This window comes from Ictidomys tridecemlineatus, chromosome 1 (genome assembly GCF_052094955.1).
Source record: "Ictidomys tridecemlineatus isolate mIctTri1 chromosome 1, mIctTri1.hap1, whole genome shotgun sequence".
In the NCBI taxonomy this organism is placed as follows: Eukaryota; Metazoa; Chordata; class Mammalia; order Rodentia; family Sciuridae; genus Ictidomys; species Ictidomys tridecemlineatus.
In genome coordinates this window covers 102,884,722-102,897,558 of record NC_135477.1, presented here as the reverse complement: position 1 = coordinate 102,897,558, position 12,837 = coordinate 102,884,722, and the positions used below count along the sequence as shown (strand labels likewise).

Genomic DNA, 12,837 nt, shown 5'->3' with positions numbered 1-12,837 from the left:
AAAAGACTACCATAATGACTGATGGAAGTAGTCAAAGACTCCATTAAGCTCCCTTTTTTTTTTTTTCTGTGAAAGCATGAAAGATCTCATGGAAAGCACTTACCTGTTCCCTCCTTACTCTGTTTGCATTTGAATTTTAAAAGAAAAAGGGGGGGTGTTAGTAGTGAGACAGGGTAAACAAGTAAGTGTGGTCCTATTAAGAAAACCAATTTATCATTACTAATTGAAGATGATATGTAATCTAGATTGTACCCAGCTGCATGCCTTGTATGAATTCTTTTGGAAAAATATATATAACATGGTACTAAGTGCCTTCTTCAATAAATTGAAATATTATAAATAAAAATATATGTGCTTATATGGTAGAAAAGCAGAAGGTGCCTTCAGGAATTAGCCATATAGGAAAATCTGTTCTAGAAGGTTATTTCAAAATCAACCCACCTAACAGGGGAATACCACTTGGCAACATTATATTTAAATTAGGGCTACCTTTACCCAGTGCAGTCATGCATTCCTGTAACCTCAGCTGCTTGGGAGGCTGAGGCAGGAGGATCACAAGTTTAAAGGCAGCTTCAGCAACTTAGTAGGGCCCTAAGCAACTTAACAAGTCCCTGTCTCAAAATATAATAGATAGGGCTAAGGATGTAGCTCAGTGGTAAAGTGTTGAGTTCAATCCCTATTACCAAAAATAAATAAATAAGTGTTTATTGTGGCAGCATTTAAGCCTATGAGAGAACCTCTGCCCTAAACACCTGTGTTGGGTGAATAAAGGCCATAAATACTGGGGTTCTGGTCACATGTTTACCATCTTTTAGCTCAACTACTCTGAACAGCAAATTCCACATCTAAAAAAGGGGCAGAAGCCTCACCTTCCTCTTCCTGGGGATTTAGAGAAAGCCAAATGTATAATGAACATATAACTGCTTCTAAATTCTAAAGCTCTATTATTAATTATTTTGGTCTTTGCTAAGATAACTATTTCTTTTTATTTACCATATTTGTTTTCCTTTTTTCCTCCTATGCCACTCATATTCCTTAATAAATGTTTCTGATCCAAAGTTTAAAACCTGCATTTCTAGGATATGCTGTTAGAGGCCATCTGAATATCAGCAGAAGTAGTTACATCAATAAATCAATCATCAATCAGTCAATCAATCACCAAAACCTACTGCTGTATTATCTAGTAATAAATAGCATGAAATCTTACAATGAAAACAACAACAAGAAGAATAATAACTTGGGGGGTTGGGGATATGGCTCAAGTGCTAGCGCGCTCGCCTAGCATGCATGAGGCACTGGGTTTGATTCTAAGCACCACATAAATACAAAATATTGTGTCCACCTAAAACTAAAAAAAGAATAATAACTTGGCATCACTTGGTGCAACAAATTCTGAACAATTTTAATCGAGAACTTCTGTTTTAATCTGAGAAGTCTTTTGTTCAAACAAAAGCCAATGTGCAAACCCAATACCTATATATAGAATGAACAAGAGCAGAGGGAACTCTAACTGAAATGGGCAGAGTTCTGTGGAACTTTTTGGGGCTCCATGAGCCTCCATTGCCCTTCAGAACACTCTTGAGGCATGTTGATTTTAATAAGACAGAAACGACCAACATTTAAAATTTGCTATTCAAAAAGACAGGAAAATATACAATGTGATTTAGAAAGGTTTCCATTGAAAAGTTCAAGGATTAGAACTACTGTCTTTTGGAAAACATTGATTTTGTTTTCCTAGTAAAAGCACCTGAAGTGCACAACTTTTAAGGATGACATGTAAGAATGACTGGCATTACTGTATGGTATGAGAAATGAAGAAGTCAGCATGGGAGGAAGAGTTATATAAAATAGGCTGTAGCTTCCTACATTAATGTAGAAGGGACTAGATAGCAATTAGAGTTCATCTGTTATTTAGAAGTTGCAGTACTGTAAGAGTCAGAGGGATGTTGAATTTCTTTATGAAATAACTACATGGGAAAAACATGATTGATAATTAGAAAGAAACAATATTTTTTATAATACTGCTTGGTGCTGAATCTATATTTAAAAATGTTTTGGTGTTTAAATACTTTCTCCATTTTTTTCATATGCTATTTAGTTAAAAGACATTATATGGTCATTTGTAGTATACTTGCTAATTTTTTAAAATTCTAATTTTGCTCACTGGCTTGAATATTATGATTTGGAATTGAGTATAATAAAAAATACTAAAGAAAATGTTCAAATACTGGAGTGAGAAATGAATACAAAATATACTCACCAATATAAATCACATCTATAATTTTAAAAATGAGTGTTTGTGATGCAAATTTCACACATAACTAAAATATCTTGAGTGGGTATACTGATTTTGTTTTGTGTTCTGTATTACCTTAAATAGTTCTCTATTGAGCTGAAACTCAGTCCTCTGCTAATGTGGCAAGAAAGTATTTAAATTATCCAAATAGAACTTGTAACTGATCTTATAACTGAAAATTACCCATTAAATCCATTTATAACATGAAAAAATCTCATCAAAACCCATAAATAATTAAAAATTAAATATCACAGTGTAGATGTGGTCTTTGATATTTATATTTATTTTAAACATCTTTTAACAGGCATATTTGACATGAATGCAAGTATTCTCTGATATTCTTAAACTATCTACATCTTCTAATTTTAAGAGATGAAAAGCTAGACTGTCTTTATTTGAGCACTAACCTCTTCTTACACAACAAATTTGTCATGATACAATTTATTAACAAATTTATAACTAATAAATAATTAATACTCCATTTTTTATTTTTTTAAAAATGTAGCTGCTTAGTTTTTATTTTTTGAAAAACTGTGTCGGGGAAAGCTTAAGACCAAATGAAATACTTAAGTTTAAAACAAAATAACCTAACTCACATTTCTTTGTGAAAGTTTCAGACCCAAAGTTTACGTCTGTCAGACCAGCACAGAAAATCCCACCTATGGAGAGGGATAGTCAGCATCACCTTGATTGAGGGGCGAGACCTCAAAGCGATGGATTCCAATGGGTTGAGTGACCCTTATGTAAAGTTCCGGCTTGGGCATCAGAAGTACAAGAGCAAGGTAGCTCTCTATTTTCTCTGTTCTGTTCCTATCAATGTTGAGAAGGCATTGGCTGGTAACAGCCATGCTTTAGGAAATGAAAATGCTGGGTATACTTTGAAATGCTTAAGAGAACTTTTGAATATCATGTCAGAAAACAAAACCAACAATTCTATTGCATTTCTTACTTTATGTGCTAAATGATCTTGGGTAAATTGCTTAATTCTCTATGTCTCAATTTCTTCATCTATAACTGGAATGATGGTGAGAAATCTCTCTTAGTATACCTATGAGGATTTACAAGAAAAAAAAAAAAGGAACAATAACCCAGACAGAACATAATTGATGCCGGCTTACAAAGTGCCTAGAGAATATTGGCTCTTAATATTATTTTACATACCATAAATCTTTGTGAATTACTCTGAGTCATTTTATCCAACCTTATTTATACCAATGCAGATCACAAGGCTCTAAATTTGTCTAAGAAGTAAATGAGCCTGTAATCCCAGTGGCTCAAGAGGCTGAGACAGGAGGTCTGCATGTTCAAAGCCAGCCTCAGCAACAGCAAGGTGCTAAGCAATTCAGTGAGACCTATCTCTAAATAAAATACAAAATAGGGCTGGGGATGTGGCTCAGTGGTTGAGTGTCTCTGAGTTTAATACCCAGTACACTCCCCTCACAAAAAAAAAGAAATAAACGGCCACATTCCTACTGCCACTATCAATGCTGCATCATAGCACATAGCACAAGTTACTTAGTCTCTCCATGCCTCAGTTTTCCCATCTGTAAAAATTAAAAATAAGGACTAGAATTAAAATAAGGCCTAGTAAAAAAAGTTATTGAGAAGATTAAATGAATATATGTTTTTCATGTAAAGGGCTTTGAGTTCTTCCTCACACATTATAAATAATCAGTAAATGGGAAAAGCAAAAGGAAAAAGAAATGTAACAGTAGTAGGAGGAAGTGTATTGTGTGGTAACAATGATGTTCTTAATAATAATATATTAAATAATCTTAGTTATATGTTATGGATGGAAGTAATAGTAATTAGTAAAAGTCATAGCATCCAAAACTGTATTTTGAGCACATCTTATCTGCATTATATCCAATTTTGACCTCTTTACTGGTCAGTTTGGACAGCTGATATTCATAGATAGCTTGGGACCAGTGATTATTTCCATCCTGAAATAAAGATCATAGGTCATTTTGAGGAGAATTCCTTTGCCTTGATGTCATCATTTTCAGGGATTTTTAAAAAATTTTTATTTGTTTTAATTAGTTACACATGACAGTACAATGACCTTGACATATCATACATTTGAATCAGATGGGATATAATTTCTCATTTTTCTGAGTGTACAGGTTGCAGAATCATATTGGTCATATAATCACATATATACTTTTTTTAATAAACAGCTTTCCCCTTCTGGGCCAAGAAGTTTTCATCAGAGCTTAAAGTTGTTAGAAATATCATAGTGCTCGTTTGTTAGCAGGCAGTGAGCACCACTAGCAGGAGGGTTACCTTACCAATGCCCACCTGGAATAGAAATGAATATTTCTGATCTAAAGGAAATCATATAAGGAAGACAATCCTAAAGAAGAAAAGTGAAAAGTTAAGTCTATTTATAGCCACACAAGTAAGAATACCACCTCCCTCCCACTACCAGAATACCATAGGAATTCATCAAAGCCCAATGATATTTGAGTGATCAGCCAGTGCCTTTCAGTAATTTTTTTCTGATATGGAGCTTAATAACAAATTTTAAGGTTGTTCCCTCTCCAAAAATAGATACCTACGTCCACTCGAATCTTACCTTCTCTCAATTAGCATCATTTCTATGTTCTAGTAGTCTTAAAACATTACTTATTTTTTATAGTTTTGCTCTTTAGGTATGAAATATGAAACCCAGCTATGGACATGTGTCTTTCTTTGCTCTTTCTGTCCATGATCTATTGCTGATTAAGTTCACATTATGAACTTTTAAAAATTGTGATTCATTTATATTACCTTTGCACATAACATACTTCATAGCTTTCAAACTCTTTATATCTGAAGACCCGCCTGTCATACATCAAAAGGAAAAAAGCCATGGCACACCCTCCTGCTAAGAAACAAATATGACTGTTGTTTAATCTAATGGTGAATGGAATTTTAAATCGTGTCACTGTAGGATACTTTATTATTGATTCTACTAGATTTCTTATCTGAATACTTGAATTTACAAAAGTACACTACAGGGATCTTTTTGTATATGAAACACGAGAACACACACAGTTTCTCCATATGTACAATTGGGATAATACATCAATGCTATGATTCTAAGGTAAAAGTGTGCCTGACCACCAAAATCTACTTGCTTTTCTCTTCTGCTCTCATAGAACTTCATTTTCTGTTTTTCATGTACTCTGTTGAAGATTCCAATGTGTGGGGAATAAGGGGGAAAAGAAAGTCTGAGAATCCTTGTCTTAATTATAATGAGATAATTATGAATTATGTCTTCATCTATTAACTATGATTATGTAGAATAATTACTAGTGTCTGAGTGACAGATATGAAAGGTAAATAGTGATCCATTTAGCTTTTCTACATGATTTCTATTTCTCATCTGTTATGTAAGAAAATTGAGGGTCACTTTTGATTTTTTCAGGACACATCCTTCGGGATCTGTTCATCAGTAAAGATGCTAGAGATCTAATGACTGATTTCTATTTTTCTTCTGGAATCTTTGGTTCAAATAGCACACTTACATAATTTTCCAGTTGGTATCTAAGTTTGATTTAAGGTCTCAAGTTAAGTGTTTAAAGGCTGATATTAATAAAATAACAATGACCTTTTGGTTTTCCAGATTATGCCAAAAACTTTGAATCCTCAGTGGAGGGAACAATTTGATTTTCATCTTTATGAAGAAAGAGGAGGAATCATTGATATTACTGCATGGGACAAAGATGCTGGGAAAAGAGATGATTTTATTGGCAGGTCTGTACAATTTGTTATTTTTGGTTCACCCTAAAGAGGCTGAATTTTGTTGAATTTTAAAAATCTGGATATTGTAAATTATCTTTGTTGTTTTAAAGGAATGTTCTCTCCATTGTAAAGCAATATTTGAAGGGAAAAAAAGATTCAAAGACTGACCAGTAGGTGGCAGTTTTGACTAGTCGATGGACACAAGGTTTTCCAATTCAGCATCTAGAAATTTTCTCCAGATGTCAGAGATGTTGTGCACAGAAGTTATGGGAGTTGAAAAAGAGGAATTTCATCTGATATGAGATACTTAAAGAAACAAAGAGTATATTCATAGTCTTTAAAGTGATCTAACATAGTATTTATTTTCATAATGCATATTGTAACCATAAAATGCATTATTTCCTACAACTGCCTACAAGGGAGAGAATCTTTATAATCTCTTAGGAGTTCATAAATCTCTAAAGAGTTTCCAAGTTTTAGTGAAGGAAGCATGTAAGTGAGGCAGGTCCTTGTTAATCTGATAATACAGGGAAAAAAACACAACTATTCAGAGGCTTACATTGACATTTCTTTACAAAGTCAAGATTATTTTGAAAGACTACTTGGATCATGAGATTATATAAAATAGTCTAAAACTTGAAAAGAGTTTTAGACTATTTTATATTTTTCAATAGTTGTATATGTGTTTTTGAAGCAAAACACTTGAAAACCTGCCCATACTGTAATAAAGCACGGTGTACAGAATTTTTTAGTTTAAAAAAATCCTTCTTCACTATAGTTCACATAAAATTCAAGTCTTTAAACTTAATATCTAAAGAAAATTCATACATACTAATGATAAAGAAATTTTATTCTAAGAAAGTACAACAAGAATCCAGTCCAACACACTTATCTCTTCATTTTTTATGATTCTCATACACATGTTTTAAGCGATAGCTTTCATCATACAAGAGGTGAAAGATCAGCTTCAGTTAACCTTTAATATTTTACTTATAAAATGAAATTGGGAAAACACCACTGTAATATGATACAATTCTATATTTCAATCATTTTTAAAGCAAAGTTCTGTATTGCAAATTTTCTGATAAGTAAAACACTATTTTTCAGAGTTTTCTGAAAGTTCAGTCTTTTTTCCTAGCAGTGTACCACTAGCTTAGGTAGTGGTGTACATCTATTAACACATTAAATGTGTTTAATTATAATTTTGTATTTATGATTCTGTCTCCCTCAGTATGCTATGAGTTCTTTCAAGGAGATGAAATCTCACTATTCCCTGAATGATTCATTAGTTTTCATAGTTTATAGCAACATTAGTTATATTTGGTAATCAGATAATTAGAGTTGCTTTCATGTATAACCTTCTGCCTTAATCTCATTATTTTATAGTCAAGCTTCCTTATTTTGGCAAAATAATGAAGGCAGTTTATACTCTAAATTATACTGGCTTCTCATACTTCTGGTGACATATGAAGTTCTTCTTATCCCTTTTTCTACTTTTTTCATAATGCAAATATACTTATATTTATTTTTTCCTTTGGGAAGAATTTCCAAATTTGGTATGTATGAAATTTCTCGGCTCATTTGATACTTTTCCCCATTTTGTAATATTATGAATTCTTCAAGGGCAGAAGTGGAGGGCAGAGAGGTAGACTTGTTTATTTCACTTCACCTTATTTCTAAGTATCTGTCTACATTTAAGCAGATATTTAGAGAACAGTAGTGGATGAGTGGATAGAAGATCTAGATAACTGAGAATTTTTAGAAAGTTTTGTGAAGTTCAGAGAAAGACAAGTAATTCCAATTTTTAACACATGCCAAACGTAACTGCCTCTGAAAGCAATTTGAGCTCAAAAGTTTTAGAGCACAGAAACAAGAGCACAGGTATAGACATAATGGCCATTTTCAAATCTGGAGTGTTGAAGCAATTTTCAGAAGTATTTTAACAATAAACATTATCCCTTACATTTCCATTTAAACCCATTTAAACTCCCAACAACTGCTCCTGCCAGGGTCACCTCTGAATGACAAGATGTTTAATCCAATGGCCAGTTTTCAACCTTCCTCTTTCCTACCCAGCACCTGTGCTACATTTGGCTGATAAGTTTCCTTGAAACATTTTTACCTGGCTTCCAGGAGGCCCCATTCTCTTCTTTTTTCTCTTCCCTCATTGCATGTTCCTTCTTAGTTTCCCTCACTGATTTTTTTCCTTGTCTCCCTCATGCTGTAGTTCTGGAGAGCCTCAGAGCTCAGGCATTGGGCATCATGTCTGCCTACCCTTTATCCATTCTATTGCTTTTCACATGACCTATAGGTTGACAACTATCAATGTGCAGGTCCACTTCAAAACTTTTCTCTCAACTCCAGGTTCCTATATCCAACTCCCTGCTTGATATTGCCACTTGAATGTCCAACAGATGTCTCCAATTTAGCATATACATAGCTAAGTTTCTGGTCCCCAGCCCCTAAATCTGTCTTCTTTCCTATGTTAGTTGTTAACATAAAAAATATTATAGTCATGTTTTACTCCTTTCTCTCTCACTTTCATCAAAGCCATCAGCAACTTGCTAACTTTTCCTTCAAAACATATTCGAAATTTACAACTGTTAGCTTTCTGCCACTATCACCTGCCACAAACACCTGAGATAATCAACTTTACAAAGAGAAAAGTTGTTTTGACTGGTTATAGGCCTTCAACACAAAGACTTTTGGAAGACATTCAAGATCCAAACTACAGTAACTACTTTCCATCACCTCTACCATTGTGATTCTAGTTGAGGCAACGTTAGCTTTCACACGGACAATAGAAAAAGCCTCTGTACTTCTCTCCACCCTTCCCCTTCCATAACTCTCTGTTTCCAATGAAGCATCAAGAGTAATATTTTAAAAACACAAATAAAGTAATTTAACTCCTATGTTCAGAATCCTTTACTTGGTTCCCATCCTAATCTGTGTAAAGCAGAAGTTCTCACAGAGTCCTATGATGCTCCACATGATCTGTTCCTGTTACTCCTCTACTTTGAACATTTCTCCCAATCTACCTCTCCTGCCCTCTGCTCTCTCCCAGCTGCACTAGACTCTGCAGTTCTTTGAGCACACCAGACACTCCCTACCCCATAACTTTCCCTCTGTACCACTCTTACTTCAGGCACCTGTCTTCCTTGCCTTTTTGCCTTCTTAAGATCTGTGTACAATATCATGTCAAGGAGGCATCCATACCAAGTCTGTTTAAAATCAAAACCCCCTTTCTCCTACCCTGCTCTGTTTTTCTCCGTAGAAGTAGCCATCATTTGGTATACTGTACATCTCACTTATTTATTTTATCATTTATTTCTCCTCACTAGAATGTAAGCTCAATGAGGGCAGGGATTTTTTTTTAGTTTTTTATTCACTCAATACCTAGATAAAAAATCTGGCACATAACAGGAACATAATAATATTTGTTATTTCCTGGATTTTAATTTTAAATTCCCATAGCTTAATTTAATACTGGAAGTTATGACTTCATTCCCCCCATCCCCCAAAAATTGATCTGACACTGGGCAAGAAAGAAATGGCTATTAAAACAACATAACTTAGTGGAAGATATAAATTTTCAGTTTGATTGTGGAAATATGTGTAGCTATAATACAAAAGAGAAGAGTGAATTAAAGTATAAATGTGTCTGAAAAATACTTAAAAGTACTGAATTGTTATATCGGGGGTGAACATAATCCATACATTACCAAGATACTTTTATCATAACATTTTTCAATTGATACAAAAATTGTACATATTTGGGGGTACTTCATTATGTTTCAACGTATATATCATTGTTTAATTCAAAGTGAACCTATCTATCTCCTCATTTAGCATTTCTTGGTGGTATAGACCTTCAAAATCCTTTCTTATAGAATTTTTAAAATTATACACTTCATTATCTACAGTCACTCTACTGTACTATATAGCACACCAGCACTGCTTGATGCTATCTAACTATAACATAGCACCTACTGACCAACCTTTCCCTATTCCTCCCACTCTCCTACTCTCACGAGCCTCTGGAAACTATGATTTTTCTCAACTTCTATGAGATCAACTCTTCAGATTCCATATATTGGAGAGATCATGCACTACTTATCTTTCTGTGCTTGGATTATTTCACCTGGCACAATAACTCCCAATTCCATCCATGTTGTCATAAATGACAGGATTTCATCCATTTTGTGAATGAATGTAATTCTGTTGTGCTGAGAGCCATTACCAAGTAGGAATGACGCATCGTAATCCTTGCCAGCTTACCCCATGTTAAATGGACTTGCCTTGGAAATTTGCTGCGACCTTGCTTGTGTGTTTGAGAAAGGTGACCCTGCTCAATGACCAGGGTGGATCCAGGATTAGGGTGTACCCTGCAAGAAGTATCCCCGTCCTTGGGTTTAGGATGTGACAATAGGAGTTTTAGGGAAGTTGGAGGTTGAAGATTATTGCTGCTGGGAGTAGGGCATGCCTGCTGCCTGAGTTCCCGCTGAGTTCTCCTGGAGAGAAAGTATTTAGGACGTGAATTGTACGGGGGATTGGGATTGCCCCTGAACCTGTGTGGAGGCCATGTGAGATCGGGAATAAAGAATTGCTGTTTGAACCTACAAAGCTGTGTGGTGGCTCGTGATTCTGTGCCAAGCCGAGGCATTGGCATTTGGCACTGTTGCATAAATGTTCTACATTTATTTGTCCATTCATTATTTCATGGACACTAAAGTTGCTTCTATTTCTTGGCTGTCGTGAATAGTGCTACAGTGCACATAAGAAAGCAGTTGCCTCTGATATATTGATTTCATTTATTTTGGGTATAAACCCAGGAGTAAGATTGCTGGATTGTGTGGTTGTTCAATTGTTAATTTTTTGAGGAAGCTCCATATTGTTTTCAATAATGACAGTGGTAATTCACATTCCTACCAGTGGTGCGCAAGGATTCCCTATTCTCTACGTTCTAACAGCACTCACTATCTTTGGTCTTTTTAACAGTAGCCATTCTTGTAAAGGCGAAATGATAACTCATCATGGTTTCAATTTACCTTCCTTATTTTGCTAAATATCTACATAGTTCTATTTAGGCATATTGCCCATTTGAATTGGATATGATGATGATGACAACAACAACAACATTATTGAGTTTTTTAGTTTCTTATTTAGTCTGGATATTAACACCTTCTGCTTTGAGTCAACTCTCATATGTATAATGTGACAGAGGTCTGGTTTTATCCTTCTGCATGTAGAAATTCAGTTTTCCCAAAATTATTTATTGAAGAGATTGTCTTTTCTCTACTGTGGCACCTTTGTTGAAGATCAGTTAGCTCCAGATGAATCGGTTTATTTTAGGATCTCTATTCTCTTCCATTGGTCTAGGTCTGTTTTTATGTCAATACCATACTGTTTTAATTACTATAGCTTTGTACTCTATTTTTAAGTCAGTGTAATGCCTCCTTTTTATTTATTTGTTTGTTGCTTAAGATTGCTTTGGCTATGTGGGGATTGAGTGGTTCTGGATAAATTTTAGAATTGTTTTTTTCTAGTTCTGTAAAGAATATTGGTATTTTGATAAAAAATACACTGAATTCATAAATTACTTTGGGCAGTATGGATATTTTAACAAAGTTGATTCTTTCAGTCCATGAACACAGATGTCTTTCTACATTTTTGTATTTTTTCTCTTTAGTGTCTTTCATCAAAGTTTGATAGTTTTAATTGTAGAGACCTTTTACCTCTTTGGTTTAATTCATTCCTAGGTATTTTACTTTTTAAACTATTGTAAATTGGATTATTTTATTGATTTCTTTTTCAGATAACTTGGTTAGCATATAACAACATTACTGATTCTTGTGCATTTGACTTTGTAACCTGAAAATGTGATGAATTCATTTATTTTTCTAATAGTTTTTTTGGTGGAGTCTTTGGGATTTTCCATATATAAGATACATCATCTACAAAGGGTGAAAATTTGACTTCCTTCTTTCCAATTTGGATGCCTTCTATTACTTTCTCTTGTCATATTACTCAGGCTAAGACATACAGTCTTAAGTAAAATTGTTGAATAAAATTGTTGAAAGTGGGCATCATCTTATTCCAGATCTCAGATATCTTTTGGTGTTTCCCCATTCAATATGATATTAACCGTGGACTTGTTATATATGGCTTTTATTATGTTGAGGTATGTTTCTTTCATACCTAGTTTGTTAAGAGTTTTCACAACTCATTTTCATGATATATAGAAGTTAATGACATTTGGTTGTAAAATTTTACACAAAAATAAATTTACCATGCATGGAAAGAAATAATAATAATAATAATAATAATAATAATAATAATAATAATAAATTGCTTTACAACTTGTAAGGCATTATTACAAACATTAACACAACATCAGGAAGTAAACAGTGTGGTCTGTATTTTACCAATTTTACAGATGCAAATAGTGAAGCCAAAGTTGATTAAGAGGTTGGTCAGTTATTAAGTTACTGGATTAATTGAGACTCAGACACAGGTCTCTTGCTTCTAAAGTTCACCCTCATTTTACCATTCTTGTATTCATCGTGTTCTCCTCAAGCCTTTATGTGCTTAATAAGATGCCAAGTAGTCAGAGTAAACCGACTTAGGAGATGTACACTATATTGCAAAGTTTGAACAAAAAAATATTACCTGTTGCTGAACTACAAATTTCAAGTGAAGGTGAAATAATGTTAATCTGCAGGTAATTATTTAACTTTCTGATCACCTGCATTTTGGCTGGCAAGATGGACTGCCACCTTTAAGATAATCAGCTAATAAATCCTCATGATTGTTAC

The 12,837-nt window shown here is 34.0% G+C and overlaps 1 protein-coding gene across 9 annotated transcripts in view; it reads left to right on the top strand.

The window, feature by feature from the left end:
- The window catches only part of Mctp1 (multiple C2 and transmembrane domain containing 1), a 504,787-nt gene that overhangs the window by 307,732 nt on the left and 184,218 nt on the right, over positions 1 to 12,837 (top strand). For all 9 annotated transcript variants that reach the window (XR_013437193.1, XM_078044996.1, XM_005326157.4 and 6 more), the window contains 2 exons: positions 2,908 to 3,078; positions 5,904 to 6,034. Coding sequence is in view for 8 of the 9 variants with exons in the window: in XM_078044996.1 (XP_077901122.1) it covers positions 2,908 to 3,078; positions 5,904 to 6,034 (302 nt within the window). In the remaining variant the exon portion in view is untranslated. The remainder of the gene's footprint in view (positions 1 to 2,907; positions 3,079 to 5,903; positions 6,035 to 12,837) is intronic.